Source organism: Garra rufa, chromosome 7 (assembly GCF_049309525.1).
Source record: "Garra rufa chromosome 7, GarRuf1.0, whole genome shotgun sequence".
Classification (NCBI taxonomy): domain Eukaryota; kingdom Metazoa; phylum Chordata; class Actinopteri; order Cypriniformes; family Cyprinidae; genus Garra; species Garra rufa.
The window spans coordinates 10,515,826-10,542,508 of NC_133367.1; the positions used below are offsets into that span (position 1 = coordinate 10,515,826).

The 26,683-nt window shown below is 38.9% G+C and overlaps 1 protein-coding gene across 1 annotated transcript in view; it reads right to left on the reverse strand.

Annotated features, from left to right (window-relative positions):
- Positions 1 to 26,683, reverse strand: part of LOC141337911 (uncharacterized) — a 536,025-nt gene that overhangs the window by 155,265 nt on the left and 354,077 nt on the right. The window contains exon 31 of the mRNA XM_073843487.1: positions 23,777 to 23,947. Within this exon, the coding sequence (XP_073699588.1) occupies positions 23,777 to 23,947 (171 nt within the window). The remainder of the gene's footprint in view (positions 1 to 23,776; positions 23,948 to 26,683) is intronic.

Here is a 26,683-nt window from a genome sequence, read left to right on the forward strand (position 1 = left end):
CCCTTTCAGTTCAATGTTCCACTAGTTAAAGCTGTTTTTCCTCTAGTATTAACATTTGTATTGGTCTCAGTAAATAAGTGAAAGTAAAGTAAGTGTAAAGTAATGTGACGTGTTGCTTGTCAAAGTAAAAACACACAAGAGACAGAGACATTGATCATGTGATGCTGGACGGCTGTGAGCTGAAGCTGGAATCTGCACTGATTTTACCAGCGTTTTCCTCCAATCTGACCAAATCTATTTCAAACTGGAATGATTCACTATTACTGATGGCATTAATAAAGCAGCTGTTGTTGGAGAAAGCTCTGACAGTCTGCTTTTGTTCTCTTTCCTCCTTTGTGTTCAACATTTTGATCAACTTTACATTTCATTCTGACACAAACCCTTTGAAATAAAGCTTGATGATCATTTGATCATCTCCTTTCACAAATATTTGAAAGTTAATATTTGTCCACATATCAGAGGTAATTGAAGATCTCTTTAATATCACAAAGTGAAGTTTACTCACATCAGTTTACAGTTTGAGTCTCGTAGCACATCAATGAGCCGCTGCTTTGAGTCTCCAATCTTATTGTTTGTCAGATGAAGCTCTTTTAGAAACTGCAGTGCTTTTGTGTTTGTCAAAGACTGAGTTAAAGAAGAAACATCTGTAATGCCACAGTTATAAAGACTAGAAAGAGACAAACAGAGGAAGAGAAGATCATCTTACAAACAAATCATTAAGGAGAAGAATTTGACACAAATATAATGTGAACCCATGAACCCACTCATCATGAGATATTGAGTAGAAAGTGTTTAGGTTTAAACTGTTGAAGTGATTTTCTTCATTTTGATTCTTGTATGTGAATGTTACTGACCTCAATCTCTCCAGTTTACAGTGTGAATCATTCAGTACGTCACATAAGTGTTTCAATCCTGTGTTTGTGATTTGATTCGAGCTCAGGTTCAGTTCTCTCAGGTGTGATGGGTTTGATTTCAGAGCTGAAGTCAGGATGAGACACTGTTTCTCTGTAATCCTGCAATCCCACAGACTGAAGACAGAAAGAGAAAGAACAATGACTCAGATCTATGATGATCATCAGCAAATGCATATATTCCCTAACACACCAGCAAAATCATGGAAACTCCTAATATATGAATGAACAAACCAAGACAGGAGTATTTGAGGACACTAGTTATAATCCAAGTCTGGACCCATCCTCAGTCAACAAATAATGAATCAATACATTAAATCAATATAGAAACAACTGTAAAATTAACTAAATTAAATGGTCTATTTTCACATTTTTAATTAATGAAAATCATTATATCAATCAAATCAAATATTTTTTAAAGAAATTTTAGAGTGTATTTTACAATTTCTAACTATACAAATATACTAAATAATATACATTTCCCTTAATAAAAGATTTAGTGAAATATACCATTAGTCCAGGATAAATAGCTAACTCTCAGAAACATCTCCTGACATTTTTTGTTTTTTACTTCTGTTTTGTTTCACAGCAAAGATGTCAAGAGTCCAGTGGTCCTAATCTAAACAGTGAACTTTAATCTGACTGTAACTGCTGTACAGTATAATGATACTAACTCTAGTTTCTCCAGCTTGAATTGTGGGTTCATCAGTAGATCACTGAGGTTTTTCACTCCAGAGTCTCCTAGTTTATTCCTGCTCAGGTTCAGTTCTCTCAGGTGTGATGGGTTTGATTTCAGAGCTGAAGACACAGCAGAACAACCTTCATCTGTCATTTCACAGTCTCTTAACCTACATTGACAGAAAGAGGAAGAGCAGAAAATAAGAAAATAAATTAAGTCACATAATTTATCATGAGCAAATAAAACAGAGGAAAAAAGATCAACTTATTTATTTCATCAGATTAGGGATTTCAGTTATTTTTCCCGAACCAATAAAACCAAAGCATGTAAACTGATCATTAACTGACAAACAACAAGACTGTGGTCAGCGCCGATAGCACACCGACATACAGCACTGAATAACATCAGAAATACACAACTAGACAAAGTTTGTTAAGACAGTCTTTAAGTTGTTTTGAGAAAACCGGACCAGAAAGTTTGAAAGGTTTAAAAGTTTAAAAAAAAGTTTTCAAAAAGTTTAAAAAGTTTTAAAAGTTAAAGTTAAAAGAGTTTAAAACGGTTTTAAAAGTTTACGAAGTTTAAAAGTATAAAAAGTTTTAAAAGTTAAAAAGCAAGTTGCTAGTTTGATTTTAGTTATTTTAGCATGATTAGCAAGTAACTAGCATGTTTCTAGAATGTCACTAGCATGTTGTTACAATGATTAGCATGTTACTGGTATGCTGTTAGCATGATTAGCATGCCACTAACATTTTGTGATTAGAAATGATTCTAGCATGTTGTTAAAATGATTCACAAGTTGCTAACATGTTGCTATTATGATTAGCAATTAGCTATTAGCATGTTTCTAGTATGACTAGCATGTCACTAGTATGTTGCTAGCATGATTAGCAAGTTAACCCCTTAGAGTTCCTGTCAAACTTAACTCAATGCAAAACGTCCCTCCGGTGGAACGTTGGAACACTAAGGGGTTAAGATGCTAGCATGAGTTTGAATGAGTTTCCATAGAGTCTACATAGAAGGGCAGTTTGATTGAGTCTCAAAGGATTCTGGGAGTTTTGACAGCTGGAGTTTGAAAACACCATTTCAAGGACGTAAACAATAACAAGCGCGTTGGAGCACTACTGCACTTGTCTGGTCCTGAACCATTTCCGGTAGCGCCATTTCTCTGATCTGTCAATACAAGCGCATACTTTTTAAATCTATTGAAAACGCTACTAATCGATGCTGTGTGTGTGTTCATGGGAGATTAAACTAAAAGCATATCACAGTCTGGATGCGAACGGAAATGTTGCAAACATTTATTCATACAATGAATGACAGTCTGAAGCAGGACAGTGCAACTTACTTCATGTTTTGTCCCTAATATATCTGAAGAGGTTATTCGTGATTAACTCACTTGCATTGCTTGATCAGTCTGTATATCTATGCAAATATTCATATTTATTAGTACATTACTTTTCACAATACATATCGTTTCAGTGCAATGCTAAATGTATGCTATTAAACTAAGCGCTCCATGCTGTTATTACTTATTTCTTTGATTTCAATATGTGTTTAGTTTGGTCGTGTTTGTTGCTGTGGAACAGTGTAAGAAGAGGGTATGAATGCTCTGAGTCGTCATGTGATCACAAATAAACAAGATCAATGCAATTCAGTGCTGGCTACGGTGTTTTGAATAAACCTGTATATCTGCAGATTTATAAATGCACACACAAACACACTACATACAGTATTTATGTATCTATGTATGTTTTTATGCACGTATTTACTGTACACACAGACAAACACACATATATACATATTATATATGATGCTAATTCAGCTTTGCATCACACAATTTTTATTTTATTTTATAAAAAATAGCTTTTTATATGTATTTTTGCTCAAATAAATGCAGGCTTGATGAAAATAAGAGACTTCTTTCAAAAACATTAAAAAAAAAACTTTTTGACCAGTAGCCTACTGTATATAAACAAAAAACATTCTCTCACTTTCAACTGTTTTTATTTCCAACACATGTATTGATATGTAAATATTTGTATGAACATAAAATGCTTCAACAAATGAAACAACTACAACATCTGAACTGAAATGGAGTAATGAGTCTCTGGACAAAGAAGGAACAAATATCCAAAGCAGCAGTCAGTATCTGGCCATCAGTAGCTTTAAGTACTACACTGAAGATCATCCTCAAGTCTGGGTTGATATGGTCATGTCTGGTGTGGCACTGCAGGACGATCAGCTGTCCTTGGGTGTCTTACATTACAGATGATGGCTCTCCTAAAGACAAAAGTAGAAAAACAATTAATATAATGCACAATAATTAAAACACAATGCTATTATTGCTTAATACATCAGTGTATGTTGGAATTAACATTACCAAAGCTTATGAGATGGAAACAATGTTTACTATTAACGTTACCTTTTGTAAACTACTGCAGTTAACTGTTACACAATACAACGTTATACGAGTTTACTTTCATGTTACTCACTGCATTTGTCAACTTACAAGATAACTAGACGACTAATATGAACTTAGTTAAAGCCCACATGACACTTAGCAATAAAACAGAAATAAAAACTTGACTTTTTTACTACACACGAATCAAAATGCAAGCTGCATATGTAAACAATGACAAAATGCTACTTTCAATTATGCAGCATCATACTTGAAGAGTTAACGAAAAGAAATACAAATAATCAAATGAATTAAAAACAACATTTACTTGCCTGAATCGAAATGTGCGCTGATTATCCTAGAGTTGTTAATCCAGCCTTCTCTCTTCACTGCTGTAACTCGGGGACGTTTCTCGGGAATCTACCGTTAAACACGTCTCAGAATCGTAGTTCAGTCCCAGAGGGAGCACCCAACCACCGAACGACAAGGGTCTGATTTTAAATTACACATTTAAGCAGGAGGATTGTATAAAAATGAGCACAATCCCACTGTGCATCAAGCGCCTCCCGCCATTGTTTTGAATGCACTCGATCACTAAAACATCCTAGAACCAAAGACAACACTTCCTTAAGCCGCCGAATAGCTCTTGAAATGGTCGATAGTGTGGAGTCAGATCAGTCTGAAGATCTGGCCTGAGTTTGGAGTTTGTAGAGTTAAAGCTCTAGGAGCAGTAGTCAGATATTTGAGTCTCAGAAGAAGAAGAAGAATACATTTAAATAGCATTTCAGTAATTGGGCTTTCTCAAGCCAGCTTAATGAATAAATGTGTGAAATATATTTAACAAAACAAAATGAAAAACTGTCTGATAAGTTTTGTCTCATTTTTGTGACGCGCTCCACAAATAAGTTGATGGAAAGCGAGACGACAGAAAGCACATCCTGTTTGTCTTCTTTGTTTTACAAAAGCACAACGCTTTATTTTTGTTGTGATTGGACACAAATAAAAGTAAACCCTTTATAGTTTCAAACGATGTCTTCCTCTTATCTGTATGCCCATAAATGAGGTGTTTGAGTTGTTTCTGCTGTTATAAGGAAATAATTGAAGTGATGGCGCTGGTGCCTCATGCACACACACAGCAGATCAGTTCTAGCATTTCTAACTCCACATTGCAGCTGTTCATCATCAAAATAAAACACAGTCAAACACATCAAATATTGACACTGCTTCATTTAAATAGTCCGTAGTTCAATCTGTGCTGTTCAGTGTGAGCACCGTACCGCTGTGCTGTTATGACAAACACATTATTGCTCATGTGAAGAATGACCTTTACATCCATATTGAACATGAGTGAAGGACAAAGACTAGTTTACATCAGAAATAATAGTTTAGCACACAAATACATTGTGAAGATGAGGGTTTTTGGGTTTGTGTCAAATCAGAGAGGTAGACTACATGAGCCCAACAACAGTTTCTGTTTCAGTTTCACTTTCAATTCATTCATTTTGGCTCAACGCTTATAAACTACTTATATTTTTCATTCTTGTTCTGTTCTGAATGGCGTTAAATTGAAAGGATTTGTTGTGGAGTAAGGGGGACTTAAATAGACTATAGCTATGTTTATTGTGTTTATAATGTTTGCAAACATTTCACTTTATTAACTGCTATAGAAATATTTCTAAATGCATTTATAAAATGTGACTTGTTTGTGACTTATCTGTTTTTATCTGTTTTTATTCTCTCTGTCTTTCAAAAACTCAGTTTTATATTTTAACTATGCAGCAGAAGTTAAAAAAATTACTTGTAAAAAATTAAAATAATATATATGTGACTTCACATTATATATACATATATATATATATATATATATATATATATATATATATATATATATATATATATATGTATATATAATGTGAAGTCAAGCTCATCATGAGATACTGAGTATAAAGTGTTTTGGTTTAAACTGTTGAAGTGATTTTCATCATTTTGATTCTTGTATGTGAATGTTACTGACCTCAATCTCTCCAGTTTACAGTGTGAATCCTTCAGTGCGTCACATAAGTCATTCACTCCTGTGTTTGTGATTTGATTCCTGCTCAGGTCCAGTTCTCTCAGGTGTGATGGGTTTGATTTCAGAGCTGAAGTCAGGATGAGACACTGTTTCTCTGTAATACTGCATAAAGACAGACTGAAGACAGAACGAGAAAGAACAATGACTCAGATCTATGATGATCATCAGCAAATGCTATACAGTCACAATCCAAGTCTTGACTCATCCTCAGTCAACAAAAAATCAATCAATACATAGAATCAATATAGAAACAACAGAACAATTAACTAAATTAAATGTCTATTTTCACATTTACAATAGATGAAAATCATCAATTCAATCAAATCAAATCATTTGTTTAACCTATTTCAGAGTGTAGTTCACAATTTTTAACTATATAAATATATTAAATGATTATATTTCCCTTAATAAAAGATTGTTTCACAGCAAAGATGTCAAGAGTCCAGTGGTCCTAAACTAAACAGTGAACTTTAATCTGACTGTAACTGCTGTACAGTATAATGATACTAACTCTAGTTTCTCCAGCTTGAATTGTGGGTTCATCAGTAGATCACTGAGGTTTTTCACTCCAGAGTCTCCTAGTTTATTCCAGCTCAGGTTCAGTTCTCTCAGGTGTGATGGGTTTGATTTCAGAGCTGAAGTCAGGATGAGACACTGTTTCTCTGTAATACTGCATCTATACAGACTAGTGATGTATGTCTCGAGACCGGTCTTGGTCTCGAGACCACTTTTACCTGGTCTCGGTCTTGTCACGGCCTTGACAGTCTTTGGTCTCGGTCTTGTCAAGGTCTCGCTGTGTCAGACCGTTATAGTGGTCGGAGATTTAGCAGTACTATACGCTCAAAAAAAAAACCTACACGCTCTAGAATCTTTGGTATCCACGACAACACAACATTTGATAATGCAAAATTAATATTTTGCGCCCTTCAAATCAAATGCAACCAATCACATGCATGTTTTTTTTTTTTTTTTGCGATAGCCTTTGGCGCTCATCCATCCATATAACGTTAGTCAATGGTTATGCGTCAGTGAGTGTAGTGTAGAGCGTAAAGAAGAGACAAGCACATATCCAGCAGCTAGTAGTGACAGTATGTCAGCGAATTCCTCAATCATAAAATTTGCTAACTAACTGAAATAAAATAATAATTATCTAAAATAAATAATCGTTTCGTAATCATTACGAAAAAATAAAGACTGCGACCCGAACAGCACCTGGTCTAGGCTACTGCATCAGTTTTTATTGATGTATTTTATATAACACAAGCGATCAAGCCAATATACTGGAGCTGCTTAATCGTTAAAGGATAGACATTCAAACACGCACGCGATCTCATTTGTAAATGAAAACGATTTCCCATGTCTATTAAACCTTTGAAAAAGTCTTACATTCAAATCTGTATTTATTTGCACTGCCGCTAACAGAGAGAGCAGTCATCATGTTAATGTAAAAAAAAAACAGCTTCACAAACAGTCTTTTCAAATACCCAGTCATTCATATTATCACAGCAATATTCTGATTAAAGGTCATAGTTTGGATATAAACACTGATGTGATGTCTATGGTAGAAATTAAAACAGAGCACGTCGTCTTTTGAAAGTAACAGGCGCTTCAAATAACGTTTGTGTCGATTGCATTGTTTCGCCACTAGATGGAAACAACTGTTAAAAAATGGATTTGTCAATGAATAGAGATTGATTCAAAAATGCAGATTCATCCAGTGATGTTTTTGTGAGCAAGTCATTTATTCATTCACACCACTTTTTCATACATTTAATATAAAAAATTGGTGTGTTAAACATATTTTAAATATAAATATTAGGTATTAAATTATTAATAATTCTTTAAAATGAATTAAACACTTTTAAATAGACTGAAGCAATTAATATTTTGTCTCACATTATTTTGCTTAGTTTAGAATTGCGAGGAATTCGTGATCTCTATTTAATCTAAAAAAAAACTAAAACTAAAACTGAAACTAAACTAAATAAAAACTAAGTAGAAATGTGTTCACAAAATAGAAACTAATCTAAATTTTATAGAAAATTTGAAAACTATACTAAAATAAAACAAATTTTGCCCTTCTGTCAAAGGTCTGCTTTCTTTTTTTATGTAATGCAGGGCTCGCAAAATCGCTAGCCCGACGTCCCGGTGCTATTGTGTTTTCCAGTCAGGCTACCAGACTGTTTGACCGGCTGCCCGACGGACCATCGTAAAGTAGAGGGCACCTGCAGGTCCTTAAAAACTCCTCAATTTAGTTGTATCAAATTTAAGGCCATAAAAAGTTTTAAATATGATAAATAGTATAAGAAAATACTTAATTATAATATAAGAGGTCTTAGTTGGGGACGGAAAGACGAGAATCGCGATAGGGCTGGATTAATCTTCGAAAGGCAACGATTTCATTGAATAAATATGCATGCTTTAGATTTCAAAGTCAAAACGCAGCACTGATGTCTTTATATGAATGCATCTGAAGGGAACCGACTGTTCTCAGAAACATGTCATTGTCATTTTCATTTATTGCCTGATAAACAGCATTAATGCTGATTTGTATACAGCCTTTTCTAGGGAAACCGTAATATGTCAGCGCTCTTAAAGCGCCCCCTTGTGACAGAGAGTGACTTTTTCTTTTACACATTTTTCAGCTCTTTATGGTCAAATTATTGCAGTTATCGACCTACGTTGTTATGCAGCAAACACAGTTGTGTCAAAGAAGTTAATGTGCCTTCTCAAAATCTAAAAAAATAAGACAGTAATATTTATGTTTTAAATAAATACAATAAATGATATACTCGATTTATCCATTTTAATGGTATAAAGGCTGAAATTCCATTGTATAAGATATTTTGTTTTGTTTTGTGTGAAGCTGTATCTGAATTATGAATCATGCCATTTTATGCCTTAATATTCTACCATACATTGTCAAATCCTACTCATACTGTTCATTTTACTTCTGCGGCTCTTAAAAAGGGTCACAAATTGCCTTAAATTGATATTTAAAATATTTTAAATAGTGAAATAAAATTCCTTCCTTAATACGATTGTTTTATTTCTATGCTCTGCAGTAAAGCCTGTTGTCTACAATCTAACAATACAATACATCAGGGGCCACATATAGTTTCAATAGTGACCACTCAGAGTTGAATATAACAGCTGTTCTTTATTATTTTGTTTAACAGAGAGAAGAAAATCTTTAGGTTTGACCATTTAATACACAACAATTTCTAATCAAAATAAATAGGTCCAAGGAAAATATTTTTTATCTTTTAAACATTAAAATGGTCTTTTATGTTCCGTTTCTTAACCAAAAAGCCAAAAATACACTGAATTTTTTTCTTTTATGGCAAAAATCATTAGGATATTAAGTAAAGGTCATGTTCCATGAATATATTTTTTAAATTTCCTACCATAAATATACCATAAACTAGTAATATGCATTGCTGAGAACTTCATTTGGACAACTTTTAAGGCAATTTTCTCAATATTTAGATTGTTTTGCACCCTCAGCTTCCAGGTTTTCAAATAGTTGTATCACAGACAAACATTGTCCTATAACAAACCATACATCAATGGAAAGCTTATTTACTCAATTTTGAAAAAACAAAATACACTTATGACTGGTTTTGTGGTCCATGGTCACATATCAGCAAGGAATGTGTCACAATATACAGTACAGTATTGCTGCGCTGATGTTTTGAGCACAGCCCTATTTATGGAGCCCCTTTTATAGTGAAAAAAATATCATTCTGTTGTTTGAGTCCTGAAACGCAATTAAAACAAATAATGCATAATTTGTCTTATTAATGACATTGTTACTTGTTACATAAGTAACTGGATGCCTACAATGATGTGATGGACGCGAGGGGCTCTTTAATGCCTTCTTTCAGATGCCCTTTTTATACTTTGAGCACCTGCCCCTTTAAAGGTCTCTGCACGGCCCTGCTAATGATGAACAACTAGCATTTAATAACCTTAATGTAAGTTTGAACATTTACTAATAGTTTAAAATTCAAAAGTTGTCTGTTAATTAGTAAATACACTGTGACATAAACAATGATTAATTATATAAACTAACATGAACAGATTAATAAATGCTGTCAAAATATATTTAATAGCTAATGTTAACTAATGAAATTGTTACTGTCTACTATTGTCATAAATCACTTTAGTCTCACAGATCAATGTTCAAACATACTGTAGACTAAACAATTACAAGTCAACAACAAAGACAGTTTGCTTATAAAAATATTAGACTTTGCACATGTGTTTATTTAGTGAATAAACTTATTTCCTTAAACTGAAGACATTCAAATAAGTTTTGAAAGGGCAGTTCATTTGCTTTAGTGCTGCACTGATCAGGACATTTGAGGCAGATACTGATCACTGATTCTTAAAATGCTCAATTTACAGTATATGCTGCACCAAAATTAGACATTTTATATTTTGTCGAACACAAAAATTAAAAGCAGTTATGAAAACAAAGTTGTCAAAACAAAAAAAAAACTACAACTTACTAAACACAGAGTGCTCCATTAATAATAATAATAATAATAATAATAATAATAATAATAATAATAATAAAAACATATATATAATATAAAAAATACACAATATCAATAATTTTATAAATCCAAACACTTTATGAAAAAAAAATACATTTTGTGGGGAACAAATAAAAGTGCAGCACAAAAACTTGTAAAATGTTACTCATTGCTATTTGCATTGTGGTTATAAAAGGCATTTATGAAAAACAATATATTTCTACATAAATATAAATACTATAAAATTGAAAGTTCTTTTTTTAATGAGGCAGCAACATATGATAGACAGAACAAAACAAATACAGTGCAGCACTAAACGTTTACAGTATTCGCATCTGATGTGCAAAATGATGCGCTTGAAGCAACACAGAGTCACAGCAGGCAACTCTTCACATTAAAAAGTAACAGTTTATTAAGCCTTTTCTTTTAACAATTTCAGTTAATGTGCATCTTAAAAATGTATATTTATAGTCTTTGCTAGCTGTGTTTTGTTCTAACAGAGATCTGGAAACATGATTTAGAAACAACAACAAAAACAGCCATATATATGTAAAATCATAGACATTTATCTACAAATAAAGTATAATAATGGGAACACTGATTGATCTTGGAGAGAGTTTTATCAAGCTGACTGTTGTTACTGAACATGATCAGAGTTTGAATTGAACAGAGAATGACTGACAGACGCAGCAGAGAAAAGAGTTTACATTAACTTTATTGTAAGGCCTTAAATATTCATCTGTGTCTCACATTAAGCTCGAATAGCTTCAGAAAACTTGGAACATTGTGTTTGTATGCTTTTGTGTGGCTTAACAGTAAGACAGAACAGTTCACACAATACAGGATTTAGATCAGCCCTGTCTGACCATTACACCCGATCCAGCAAGAAATAGCAGGATCTTCACATTAGTGGCTCTTTGTGATGCTGAGAAAAACTGCTCTGACTCAAACTAATGAGGAAATATGATCAACTACAATAACAGTACTATTAAAAGTAATGTAAGATTTGAAATAAAGCAGCAATACTCACATCAGTGTGTTGAGTTGACAGTGTTTATCCTCCAGTAGAGCAGAGATCTGATTCACTCGTTTGTCTCCTAGTTCATGTCCACTCAGATTCAGCTCTCTCAGGAGTAACGGGTTTTTACCCACAATTCCAGTCACATACTGACAGCCTTCATCTGCAGCAGGACCCAAAAACCTGCAGAAGAGAAGATGAAGCAAGCAATATTAATTTAGTTCCATTGCATTACAAATACATGCAATACAAAAATTTGTTTTTAAAAAACTCTAAAACAAGATCTAGTAACTGCAAAACTTTTCTTTAAACATTTAAATACACAAATACATAAATATTTGAAAATGAAGTCTGTTCAGTTTACATACACAGAGTGTGCAATCACAGTTTTTCTCAATTGCTAAAACACTAAAACCCATTGGCTTAACAAAGTTCTCAGTTGCCTGACCTCATTTAGCTAATTGTACAGTCTGTTGTCAATACATTAAACCAGTTCACATGTTAAAACACAATTTTCAGATCACACTTAGACTTTTCAGCAAAACTCTAAACACATTCTCATTCTCAAAACACATTATGAACTCTAATACACATATCATCCATACTGGTAAACACGAGTGGCAACAATCAAATACAAATAGAGAACTAATGTCATTGGTTAAACACAACCACTCAAAATTGATGTTAACTTTTTCAAATGATGTGACACAACCAATATAAGCCAGTTCAGGTTGTAACAGATTGTTGAAGATGGGAAGGAGAACGTCTGAGAATGGATAGAAGAAACAATGTGAGAGGACGAGGACGAGTACTTATGCGAGGTGGGTGACGAGGAAGAGGAGGAGAAGGGCAAGAAAGAGGAGGAGGAGGGTAAGAAAGATTGTATTTGTATAGGTGAGGAATCATGTCAGGGCTGGATACAGCACACAAGAGGCTTCTTCCCCCGTTCCTCAGGAAGGACAATATTGCTTGTGATGTTGGCATAGTGCTCTGGCCTGACTCAGCCCAAACACAAGAGGAAGCACATTGATCACATGTTTACTCCTTTGATTTTTGTCTCTTGTATACTGTAGTACAGTGCATTGTAGGCTGTATACTGCCCAATGAACAATTTGTATGGGCCTGAACTTTGAGATAAAAAATTTACTTCTCCCTGAGAACTATATATGTTTTGAATAATGTCTTTTCTGTTTTTTGTTTTATGGTTTACTGACTGCTTGATAGTGTATATCATTTTACTCACTTTGTTTATGATTTGAGAGCAGTGCTTGATTTTGAACACAGTTAAAACTGTTTTGAGGCAAAAAGTTCCATTTTGCAAGAGGAGTAAGAGGTTTTGTAAATGGTGCTTGAAGATGAGGTTTTGTGTTTAATGGTTTCAGAAAATGGAGCAAGGTTTCAGAAATTGTGTTTTAGCAATTGAGAAAAACTGTAAAGGCCTCAAGTTCTTTCAGAAGGAGTGAGAAACATCAGCACAGAGAAAACTAGCTATTGAATTTAAAATTTTTTTGCACCAAGGGTCTGCGAGTAACACATTTTTAATTCTCTGTATGTATGAGCTGTAAATGTGGCAGAATTGACAATAAAGCAGACTTTGACTTTGATCATCAGTTCAACAAAACCCACAGCATCTGATATGATCATTCAGATGAAACATTGTCCAGTATTGTATAGCTAAAAACATAAATAAATTACCCATTAATTTCTGTACCATTATTTGATCAGGTCTCACCTCAGTGTCTTGAGTTGACAGTTTGGATCCTGTAGTAAATTATTGAGCTCCTTCACTCCTGATTGTCCAGGATCATTTCCTGTGAGATCCAGCTCTATCAGGTGTGAAGGGTTTGATCTCAGAGCTGAAGCCAGAGCTTTATAACCTTCTTCAGTGATACTGCAGTTTGAAAGCCTAGAACCAGAATGAAAATGTCACATTCAGATGATTAATCAGTTATTCTAGAAATGACCTAAACTATGTGCAAATGTCTTATGCCACTAGTATTTTCACCAGATAAAAAATGGTTTAAAGACATATTTTGCTGTAGTGTGTCAGGAGGAAATATCAGTTTACATTACAGTTAACATTCATGTTGCCATTAATTTTAATAATAAACCAGTGAGATTTTTGTGTGCACAAGGCAGACAGTAGTAAAGTAAAAGTACTCTGCTATAGAAGTACTCTTCACGTTTCTGTACTTTATTAGAGTGTTTTTCTTTAGAAAACTTTACTTCAAAATATTCCAAAGCATAATATTGTACTATTTGCTGCACTATTTTTCATATTAAATATAGTTTAATAGTTAATTACATTAGAAATCTATTACTTTCCTACTTTTACTCAAGTAAAAGTAATTTAAATATTTACTTGAGTACAAGTTAGTACTACATTTTTAATGTTCTTAAGTATTAAGGGTAAAACTAACAACAACTTTTATTTACGAAATAGTTTTCCAAAGAAAAAGCTTACTACATATACTTTTTAAATTTACTTGAGTAAATCAAAAATACTTCACTATTGTCCGCCTCTGGCACAAGGAGTCTGACAACAGCCAGTGCTCCACACAGAGATCTGATCTCATCATCATCAGTCCGTCTGGAACAGAGGTTGCGTTAGACTTTTTCGTTGTCTGTCATTTTGACGGACAGGGCCGTAAAAATTCCGTCATAAATCTATTATTACCCGTCATTTGAATTTTCATATTATAATAATACATTCAATTGCTTTTATTTTTTTTCAAATTTTCATTTTTAATAATGAACCTACAATGCAAGCATACTGTATAGTTTTTGCATTTATTTATGAAGAGAACAGGTGAACAAAAACTGCGTTAGTTTTCGTGTTCAATACCACTCTCAGCAGTGACAAAACAACAAAACATGCTAGGGCTGGGTAAAAAAATCGATTTCTCGATTTGAATAGATTCTTATTTTTATAGACTAATATTTCTTAAATCCCAATCGGTCTTTAGGTATATGCTGTTTCCCAGGTAGCCAGCGGAATCGGGCCGATTCTAAGAACATTCCCGGAATGTTCCCAGTAGGTTCCAAGAACGTTCCCCTAACCTAAAGGGAACGCTCTAGTTACGTAAAGAAAATTTTCCTTGATAACCAATAGGGAACTTTCTATTTATGTTCCTAGAAGGTTCCATAAAAGTTATCTGATGGTTCCCAGAACGTTCTCCTAACCTCTTCACTCCGGTACCGCTTCTGCACGTCGCGAAGTAAGCGGCATGGAAGGTGGACGGATGTGAATCTCAATAATCACTACTACACACCATGTCTTGTTTCAAACAATAGTTTAATCACTACAGATAATCAGAGCACATTTAACCATCATAAGGAGCATTAAATGAGACTGAATTATGATATTGTCACGGTTCAGGGTGCCTTCCCTGCTCCTCTTGCTATTTGTGTTGTCCTGTCTGGTTCGGCAGCTTGTGATCTGGGCAATCAGCGCTGATGGTGTGGCGGGAGTGCGCAAATCACGAGCTGACTCGCTACCTCCTGTGGCTTATTTTCCCACGCCTTTATATGTCCCCACTTTCCCTTTCCTCGCTGTGAGTAGATTGTCTTTACGTATGTCTCGTGTCTCTCTCGCTGCAGTCTGACCCTTGTGTTCTCTTGTGCTGCAGGATTCTTAGCGCGGAGTTCCAGCTGCTTGGATGGTCCGCTATTCTGCCGGCCAGCTCTGGAAGCTCTGTGTTCTTTCCTACGAACAGTTAAATATTGTTTATGTTACTTTGTGTTTTGGTCACTGCCGGCTAGCTCTGGAATCACCGCTTCTCCAAGCAGCAGTTAACTATTGTTTCTGTTATTTTATGTTTTGTCGCTGCTGGCCAGCTTTGGGAATCTCCGCTTATTCTACAGCGGTTAACTATTATTTGTGTTACTTTGTGTTTTTGAGGCAAAAGAAATAAAGCTTCTATTTCTAACTCTGCATCTGAGTCCTCTATTACCGTCACCCGACAGAATCTACTCACCACGTATGGATTCAGCAGAAGAAACGGAGATGCGCCGAGCCCTCTCTCAGCAGGGCATTCTTCTCGGTCGGCAGCAGGAAGAACTTGAGGCTTCTCGCCGCGCCTATGCAGATGTTTCGCTCCAACTCAGCCAGTTGGTGGAACGGCTGGACCAACTACAGGTCAGCGCTTCGGCAGCTCAGGCTGTTGCACCCGTTCCTGACCCGGAAAGAGCCGTTCTCCGCCACTCTGAACCACGACTTAACCCGCCTGCTCCTTACTCGGGTGAGCCCAACTCATGTCGATCATTTCTGTCCCAATGCTCGCTTATTTTCGCCCTCCAGCCCTCCTGCTTTCCCACGGAGCTTTCCAGGGTAGCGTATGTTATCACGCTCTTGGTGGGTCGAGCAAGGGAATGGGGCACTGCCATGTGGGACGGCGAACAGGCTTGCTGCGGGTCGTTCGAGGCATTCTCGGAAGAGCTGCGCAAAGTCTTCGACCACTCTCCTCGGGGTATCGAGGCGGCCAGAGCATTGTTGGTGCTTCAGCAGGTCGAACTATCCGTGGTTGTATACTCCATTGAATTCCACACGCTCGCTGCGTCCTGCGGCTGGAATGAAAAGGCTCTCTGGGATCGTTTCCTCCACGGTCTGGCTGAGCACGTGAAGGACGAGATCTATTCCCTGGAACTGCCTGCGGGGTTAGACGGGCTGATTGATCTCGCTATTCGGGTCGATGACCGGATTACTCTCCGCGGCCGGCACCGAAGAGGGGGATTCCCCCGCGAGCGCGTCACGAGCGCCGAATCAGTAACTGCTGGTAACACTTTTTCTCAAAGCCTCGTCCTCCCGGAGGAGGAGCCTATGCAGGTTGGAAGAGCACGACTGACTGTGGGGGAGCGACGCCGTCGCCTGGCCAACAGGTTGTGTCTCTACTGTGGGGAGGCGGGGCATGTAGCGGCCGCGTGCCCTGTAGCGGGGCGACGCTCGTCACGCAAGGAGGAGCTTATGGTGAGCGCTACTTCGACTCTCATGCCATCTGGCGGTCGTGCCGAATTTCTTGCTTCTTTAAGGTGTGGTGGAGCTGCTTTTCAGGTGTCAGCGTTGATTGACTCCGGCGCAGAGGGCGATTTCATGGATTTTGGATTGGCCATGCGCCTAGGGATTTCGTCCATCGCCCTGACCGAACCCATTTCAGCCAGGACACTTTGTGGCACCCTACTCACTAATATCACTCATGTCACCCCATTCGTCACATTAATTTTATCTGGTAATCATGCTGAGGAAATCCGATTTTTCCTCATACACTCACCCACCACCCCGGTGGTGTTAGGCCACACCTGGTTGGTTAAACATAATCCCCACATTGATTGGACCCACAGTTCCGTGTTGGCTTGGAGCCCGTTTTGTTTAGCCCAATGTTTGGGTGCTGCTTTTTCCCCTGTTGTGTCTTGTTCTGTGTTGCAGGAGGAGCCGGTGAGCCTGGTGGATGTACCGGAGGCTTACCATGACTTGAGAGCGGTGTTCAGTAAGTCCCGAGCTTCATCTCTTCCTTTCGCACCGCCCGTATGACTGTGCGATTGATTTATTACCTGGCACGTCTCCCCCTAGGGGGCGCCTTTACTCTCTTTCTGGGCCTGAGAGGGAGGCCATGGAGAGGTACATTCACGATTCTCTGGCAGCTGGTATTATTCGTCCCTCTTCCTCTCCAGCTGGGGCTGGGTTCTTCTTCGTGGATAAAAAGGATGGTTCTTTGCGCCCCTGTATTGATTATCGGGGGTTGAATGACATCACGGTAAAGAACCGTTACCCTTTGCCGTTGATGTCATCAGCCTTTGAGCTCTTGCAGGGGGCAACCATTTTCACGAAGTTGGACCTCCGCAATGCTTACCACTTGGTGCGGATGAGGGAGGGGGATGAATGGAAGACCGCCTTTAACACCCACACTGGGCATTTCGAATATTTGGTCATGCCCTTTGGCCTTTCAAACTCGCCAGCGGTCTTCCAGGCACTCGTCAACGACGTGCTCAGAGACATGGTCGACCGATTTGTTTTTGTGTACCTCGATGACATCCTGATTTTCTCCAGGAACGAACGCGACCATGTCCAGCACGTCAGGCGAGTGCTCCAGCGGCTGCTGGAGAATCGTTTATTTGCTAAGATGGAGAAGTGTCAGTTTCACGCACAGTCAGTTCCGTTCCTGGGGTTTATTCTCTCGCCTGAAGGTATCCGGATGGACCTCGCCAAGGTAAAGGCGGTTGCGGATTGGCCCACCCCAGATAGTCGCAGAGCGGTCCAGCGTTTTCTGGGGTTAGCCAATTTTTACAGGCGGTTCATTCGGAACTTTAGTCAGGTCGCCCTTCCTCTGACGGATCTCACCTCCACTAAGAAACGGTTCTGTTGGTCGTCGCAGGCCCAGACTGCATTCAAAGATTTGAAGAGTCGATTTAGTTCGGCTCCCATTTTAACAACTCCTGACCCGGCCCGACAGTTCATTGTGGAGGTGGATGCGTCTGAGGTGGGGGTTGGGGCCATCTTGTCCCAGAGATCACCTTCAGACGAGAAAATACACCCCTGCGCCTTCTTTTCCCATCGTTTAACCCCCACGGAACGGAACTACGATATCGGGAATAGGGAGTTACTAGCTGTCAAGCTGGCGCTGGAGGAGTGGCGTCACTGGTTAGAGGGCGCAGGATGTCCATTCATCGTTTGGACCGACCACAAGAACCTTGAGTATATCCGAACTGCCAAGAGAATAAATTCTAGGCAGGCTCGCTGGGCATTATTTTTTGGACGCTTCAGGTTTACCATTTCTTATCGCCCGGGGTCTAAGAATGGTAAACCTGACGCGCTGTCGCGGATCTTTGAGGCTAAAGCCAGCCCCACCCCCCCTGTGGCCATCCTGCACCCCGAGCGGGTGGTGGCAGCGGTCACCTGGGGGGTGGAGTCCAGAGTCCGCACCGCACTAGGCGACGCCGCTGTCCCCACGGGATGCCCAGAGAGCCTGTTGTTCGTGCCTGAGTCGGTCCGAACTATCGTCCTACAGTGGGGCCACTCCTCTAGCCTAGCTTGCCATCCTGGAGCGACTCGTACTCATAGGCTAATCAAGCAGCGGTTTTGGTGGCCGTCCATGGCGCGGGACACTCGACGGTTCGTGTCGGCCTGTCCGATTTGCGCTGCGGGTAAGGGCTCCAATCGACCCCCAGCAGGGCTTCTCCAGCCACTGTCGGTCCCTTCGCGACCCTGGTCACACATAGCGATGGACTTTGTTACGGGCTTGCCCCCTTCTAATGGCAAGACTGTAGTCCTCACTGTGGTGGACAGGTTCTCGAAGGCGACCCACTTTATTCCCCTCCCCAAATTACCTTCAGCAAGGGAGACAGCGACTATCGTCTTAGATCACGTCTTCCGTATTCATGGCCTCCCGGTGGACGTGGTGTCTGACAGGGGTCCCCAGTTTGTGTCAAGATTTTGGACAGAGTTCTGTCGACAGCTGGGGGCGACTGCGAGCCTGTCCTCTGGATATCACCCGCAGACCAATGGGCAGGCCGAGCGTGCCAACCAGGACTTGGAGAGGGTTCTGCGCTGTGTGGCGTCTGCCGAACCGTCATCTTGGAGTTCCAGGTTAACCATGGTCGAGTACGCGCATAACTCCCTCCCTGTCTCATCTACGGGATTATCTCCCTTCCAGTGCTGTTTAGGCTACCAGCCACCGTTATTCCCCTCTCAAGAATCCGATGCCGTTGTTCCTTCCGCGCATGCGTTTATTCAGAGATGCCTCCGTACTTGGAGGGTCGCCAGAGAAGCCCTCACTCGGACTGGCGAGAGGAACAAGGCGTCGGCGGACCGTCACCGTATCAAGCCCCCACTTTACGTGTGTGGCCAGAAGGTCTGGTTGTCTTCTAAAGACATAAACTTCAGACTTCCCTCACGTAAACTGGGACCCAAATTTGTTGGACCGTTTATTATAACCAAAGTGCTTAGTCCGGTGACGGTGCGGCTCAAATTAACCCCCCAGTTTAAAAGAATCCACCCGGTGTTCCATGTTTCTAAAATCAAACCCGCCTTTCGATCCCCCCTTCAACCCCTGACCTCTGCCCCTCCGCCTCCTAGACTCATCGAGGGGTTGCCAGCCTATACGGTGCGGCGACTCATTGATGTTAGGCGTAGGGGTAGAGGTTACCAATACCTGGTAGACTGGGAGGGTTATGGTCCGGAGGAGAGATGCTGGATTCCGGCTCGCGACATTCTGGACCGCGCTCTCATTGATCAGTTCCATCAGTGTCATGGTGAGTCCTCCGGGGACACCAGGAGGCGTCCCTGAGGTGGGGGGTACTGTCACGGTTCAGGGTGCCTTCCCTGCTCCTCTTGCTATTTGTGTTGTCCTGTCTGGTTCGGCAGCTTGTGATCTGGGCAATCAGCGCTGATGGTGCGGCGGGAGTGCGCAAATCACGAGCTGACTCGCTACCTCCTGTGGCTTATTTTCCCACGCCTTTATATGTCCCCACTTTCCCTTTCCTCGCTGTGAGTAGATTGTCTTTACGTATGTCTCGTGTCTCTCTCGCTGCAGTCTGACCCTTGTGTTCTCTTGTGCTGCAGGATTCTTAGCGCGGAGTTCCAGCTGCTTGGATGGTCCGCTATTCTGCCGGCCAGCTCTGGAAGCTCTGTGTTCTTTCCTACGAACAGTTAAATATTGTTTATGTTACTTTGTGTTTTGGTCACTGCCGGCTAGCTCTGGAATCACCGCTTCTCCAAGCAGCAGTTAACTATTGTTTCTGTTATTTTATGTTTTGTCGCTGCCGGCCAGCTTTGGGAATCTCCGCTTATTCTACAGCGGTTAACTATTATTTGTGTTACTTTGTGTTTTTGAGGCAAAAGAAATAAAGCTTCTATTTCTAACTCTGCATCTGAGTCCTCTATTACCGTCACCTGACAGATATACCGTGTTAGATTTCGTTAATGTAAGATGTACAAGTACCAAACCATAAAACAACACAGATTTTGTTTATTAAAGCACCAAATAACATGACTTCAACAAAATATTCGATTTTAAAAATGTGTATATTATTTTTTATAGACATTAAAAACGTCTAAAGACTAAAAAAAATATTTTTTGTTCTAGATAACGTGCTCTGAGTGAACACTAAAGCGCATTTGCCACCAACTGGACAGGGATGGGAACTACAGTTACAAATGACAATAGATCACCCTCTGTGTGGTGTATTCCATCAAAGTGACGGACAGCCTTCAGATTTTTCCGTCACTGATTAAAACATTCCGTCAATGACGTAAAATTTTCGGTTAACACGACCTCTGGTCTGGAATGACATGAAGAAACAGAACAAACTGAGACCGACTGACTAAAGGCCTTCACACTGAATTCAAACATTTGGCACAATGACACTTTTGAATTGAAACAATAGATCCCTATGGAGCTATTCACACCAGACGCAATCATTCACAAGGAACCTCTCAAATGTTATTACAAGAACATGATGGTTTAAATGAGTTTTTAAGCCAAAAAAAAAATATTTAAAACATTTTAAATTTAGCTTGATGCTAATTGTGCTTCTATTATATTTTAAGATGTATTATTAATCATTATAGATAGTTTGTGTTTCTGGTGTGGAACCAAACTTTATTTATCTCAGTTTAATGCTGTATATTGAGCAGCAGATGATGTTAAATCCATATACGATAGACATATCTAAGGACAAATGCATTGCATTAGCAGAAAGTGATCAAATTGAAAGCACCACTCGTTAGAAAGATGAAGTCAGTGACATATTAGAGTCAAACGTGTCTCATTTTCTCACTCGAAATTTAAAAAAAAAAATGTTTTTATTTGGGAAATAAAGTGTTTAGGTTTAAACTGTTGAGGTGCTTTTCATCATTTTGATTCTTGTATGTGAATGTTACTGACCTCAATCTCTCCAGTTTACAGTGTGAATCCTTCAGTACGTCACATAAGTGATTCACTCCTGTGTTTGTGATTTGATTCCCGCTAAGGTCCAGTTCTCTCAGGTGTGATGGGTTTGATTTCAGAGCTGAAGTCATTATGATACACTGTTTCTCTGTAATACTGCATTCACACAGACTGAAGACAGAACGAGAAAGAAGAAAGATCATAAAAAAAAACAATATTAATTTCGCTTTTCCTTATTCCTCTCTGTTCTAGCTCATACTAAACTGAATAACGCCTCAAACTTTGTATTACTAGCACCTCCTCTGTTTATTTGCCTCTTTATGATGATTTGTTTCTTGTATTCCTAAATTGTAAGTTGCTTTGAATTAAAGTGTCAATACTTAATTTTATGATATTTCACAATTAAGTCAGGATGAGACACTGTTTCTCTGTAATACTGCATAAAGACAGACAGAAAGAGAAAGAACAATGACTCAGATCTTTGATGATCTTCAGCAAATGCTATACAGTCACTAATAAACAAGAAAAATCATGAAATATTAATGATATGAAACACACCACTGTGTCTTGCAAACTTTTTTTGACAAATAAATGCTGATATCTGTGTGCAGGTAACATGGAGAAAGACTACACATTGTTTATTTAAATATACTACAAACTACACAAAAGTTATAAAGGTAGGCAAAGGTTGAAAATCAGCAAAATTTCCCATTAAGACTTGAGCTATTTATCCAAGTTATGAAACTTCACTTGACATATAAATACATATATACAAATAAACTAACATGAATAGATTAATAAATGCTGTCAAAATATATTTAATAGCTAATGTTAACTAATGAAATTGTTACTGTCTACTATTGTCATAAATCACTTTAGTCTCACAGATCAATGTTCAAACATACTGTAGACTAAACAATTACAAGTCAACAACAAAGACAGTTTGCTTATAAAAAATATTATACTTTGCACATTTTAGTGTTTATTTAATGAATAAATGTATTTCCTTAAACTGCAGACATTCAAATGAGTTTTGAAAAGGCAGTTGATTTGCTTTAGTGCTGCACTGATCAGGACATTTGAGGCAGATACTGATCACTGATTCTTAAAATGCTCAATTTACAGTATGTGCTGGACCAAAATTAGACATTTTATATTTTGTCGAACACAAACTCTAAATTAAAAGCAGTTATAAAAACAAAGTTGTCAAAACAAAAAAAAACCTACAACTTACTAAACACAGAGTGCTCCATTAAAAAATAAATAAATAATAAAAATAAAGTATATGTAATATAAAAAATACACAATATCAATCATTTTATAAATCTAAACATTTTGTGAAAAAAAAAACATTATTTTGTGGGGAACAAATAAAAAAAGCACAAAAACTGGTAAAATGTTACTCATTGCTATTTGCATTGTGGTTATAAAAGGCATTTATGAAAAACAATATATTTCTACATAAATATAAATACTATAAAATTGAAAATTCTTTTTATAATGAGGCAGCAACATATGATAGACAGAACAAAACAAATACAGTGCTGCACTAAACGTTTACAGTATTCGCATCTGATGTGCAAAATGATGCGCTTGAAGCAACACAGAGTCACAGCAGGCAACTCTTCACATTAAAAAGTAAGAGTTTATTAAGCCTTTTCTTTTAACAATTTCAGTTAATGTGCATCTTAAAAATGTATATTTATAGTCTTTGCTAGCTGTGTTTTGTTCTAACAGACATCTGGAAACATGATTTAGAAACAACAACAAAAACAGCCATATATATGTAAAATCATAGACATTTATCTACAAATAAAGTATAATAATGGGAACACTGATTGATCTTGGAGAGAGTTTTATCAAGCTGACTGTTGTAACTGAACGTGATCAGAGTTCGAATTGAACAGAGAATGACTGACAGACGCAGCAGAGAAAAGAGTTTACATTAACTTTATTGTAAGGCCTTAAATATTAATCTGTGTCTCACATTAAGCTCGAATAGCTTCAGAAAACTTGGAACATTGTGTTTGTATGCCTTTTGTGTGGCTTAACAGTAAGACAGAACAGTTCACACAATACAGGATTTAGATCAGCCCTGTCTGACCATTACACCCGATCCAGCAAGAAATAGTAGTATCTTCACATTAGCGGCTCTTTGTGATGCTGAGAAAAACTGCTCTGACTCAAACTAATGAGGAAATATTATCAACTACAATAACAGTACTATTAAAAGTAATGTAAGATTTACTTTTAATGAACTAAAGCAGCAATACTCACATCAGTGTGTTGAGTTGACAGTGTTTATCCTCCAGTAGAGCAGAGATCTGATTCACTCGTGTGTCTCCTAGTTCATGTTTCCTCAGATCCAGCTCTCTCAGGAGTAACGGGTTTTTACCCACAATTCCAGTCACATACTGACAGCCTTCATTTGCAGCAGGACCCAAAAACCTGCGGATGAGAAGATGAAGCAAGCAATATTAATTTAGTTCTGATTTAAAGGTCCATTGCATTACAAATACATTCAATACAAAAAAAAAAAAAAAAATTCTAAAACGAGATCTAGTAACTGCAAAACTTTAAACATTTAAATACACAAATACATAAATATTTGAAAATGAAGTCTGTTCAGTTTACATATTGTGGCGAGGCGTCTGCCCGCCCCCCTAATTATCATCACCACCCCGTCCCTTATTCGCCACCCTTCTCCAGGCTCCCGACGGGAGTGGGTGTGTAGGGGAGAGGAGGGGCGTGTAATCGGCTCGGGCTGGCGGCGTGTGATGGGGACACCTGAAGTAAATGAAGCCTCATCACCGTCGCTGTTTAAATCCTGAGCGCGCCTCTCCTCGAGAGACCGGTCTCTTTCCCCCGTGCATGCACGCTGGTGTCCTCGCGGGTCCAGGAGGGGGTGAAGAGGGAATCCCGCGCCACAAGGAATTTGGAGAGTCGCCGGACCCGCGGTCCGGCCGAGGCCGCCAGAAGACGCCACCCTAGCGCCGGACAGCTCGAGAGGGATGAGCCTGCCGGAGATGCCGCCGCCCTAGCACCCCGGCGCGAGTATAGGAAGCGCCCGCGGCCGCCGGACTCCGCCCCTCTCCTGGACCCTTCCCCTCTGAACACTACCTTTCCGTCACGCTGCCCCAGCACCCGAGGACACCAGATTCCCCTTTTATTTTGGACACTGTTTTACTTTATGGACTCACTTTCCCTTATTTTCTGTTTAATAAAAGCCTCTCCGAGGCCTGACGCCACACCCACTGTGTCTGTCGTGTGCCCCTCCCGCCACAATATACAGAGTGTGCAATTACAGTTTTTATCAATTGCTAAAACACTAAAACCCATTGGCTGAACAAAGTTCTCAGTTGCCTGACCTCATTTAGCTATTTGCACAGTCTATTGTCAATACATTAAACCATTTCACATGTTAAAACACAATTTTCAGATCACACTTATGGTGCGTTCACACCGGACGCGACTTGCGCGGAAAAAACACGCTATTCGCGCGTAGTTGAACGCTTGAACATTTGAGTTTACTCGCGCCATTCGCGTCATTCGCGCGTGACATTTTCTTCACAACAGACGCAAATTCGCGTCAAGGGAGGGGCTTCTGCCACTCGTCAGCAGGAAAATAGTTGTAAAATAGGTGAATGAGCTCAATTTGTCAGCTTTAGCTTGCTTGTAGTCTCAATATGTATGTATATGTAGGTCAAATTGAGTAAAGAGCGTTTTTTAAAACTAACCAGATTGTCCAACCTCTTCACTCACTTTAATCCTAGCAAGATTCCTTTTATTCCTGTTTCTACAAAAGTCCAAAGATGTATCGTACAGCTCCGAGGAACCACAGACAGCAACGGTGATTTTGTCCGCCATTGTTGTTTCAGATTTCTGCCTCCGTCACTACTAGAGCAAGCTCCTGATTGGTTAACACGGCGCGGATTTTCGCCAAAGTTCAGATTTTTGAACTCGCGCGTTTCGCACGATTCGCGCGAATGGCGCGGCAATCGCTTGAAACGCTCAATGTGCGCCGCCTCATTTGCGCGTTTCGCGCCGCAGGATGGCTATTTATGGAACGCCGTTGGGGACAATACCTATTTTATACAACGCGTAAAATTTGGACGCATTAACACGCACAGTTTGTACGCGTTAATACGAAGTATATGTTCGGGTGTCACGTCAGACCGCTCAACAGCCAATAGCGTTGCTCTATTTAGGATTTCATTTGCATTTGTGATGCAATGGCACGTTGCTGTATACATATATAAGCATCAGACGACATTTCTTTTCGTGAAGGATGATGTGCTGTTAGGTAAGCAAATACCTATGCAAACGTCACACGTAACATTTGTTCGTGAATAAGACGTTGGTATGTACATAAGCAAGCGTAAAACTTTAGAGTCAGTGATGCATTTATACGTTGGTTGTGATGTCAGTGCTGTGTCATGCTGTGGCATCTCATCCCGTTTGTACTCATGCAGGGTTTTTTTGTCTCCGGTAATGTGAAAGGGTGAATTTATTATAATAACATATAGCAATAATATAGCTGTATATGTCAGATAAAAATAATATAATAACAACAATATATTGTAACAATCACAAATTTAACAATTAAAGCTGCAAGCAGCGATGGTAGGGCCCTCGCACTCGGGCTCACCGCCGATCGGTGGCGAATGGTGGGCACTATGCTATTAACACAGAAAATGTAGGAGGAATATGTCAAAGTCATTGATATGTGCCAATCTTCCTTCTGCCAGCTGGTGGCGCTATGCCTATAACTGAATATTGGCATGCAGATGTGTTCAGGCCAGTGCTTTTATCAAACATATGAAGTTTGGTGAAGCTTGAACATGGCATGCTTGAGTGTAAGTCATGACATATCCTGCTGCCAACAGGTGGCGCTATTACAAAATATTGGCTTTTAGATGTCTTCAGGCCAGGACTATTGGCAAACATGTCAAGTTTGGTGCAAATTGTACATTGCATGCTTAAGTTAGTGTAAAACAAGTAATTTGCTGTTGCCAGCTGGTGGCGCTATGACTATAACTAAATATTGGCATGTAAATGTATTCAGGCCAAGACTCTTATCAAACATATTAAGTTTGGGGCTGATTGGACATTGCATGCCTGAGTTACAGTAACTTCCTGTTTCATTGCATTAAGAGTATGCTTTAGCACTTAGCTAAATGTTGC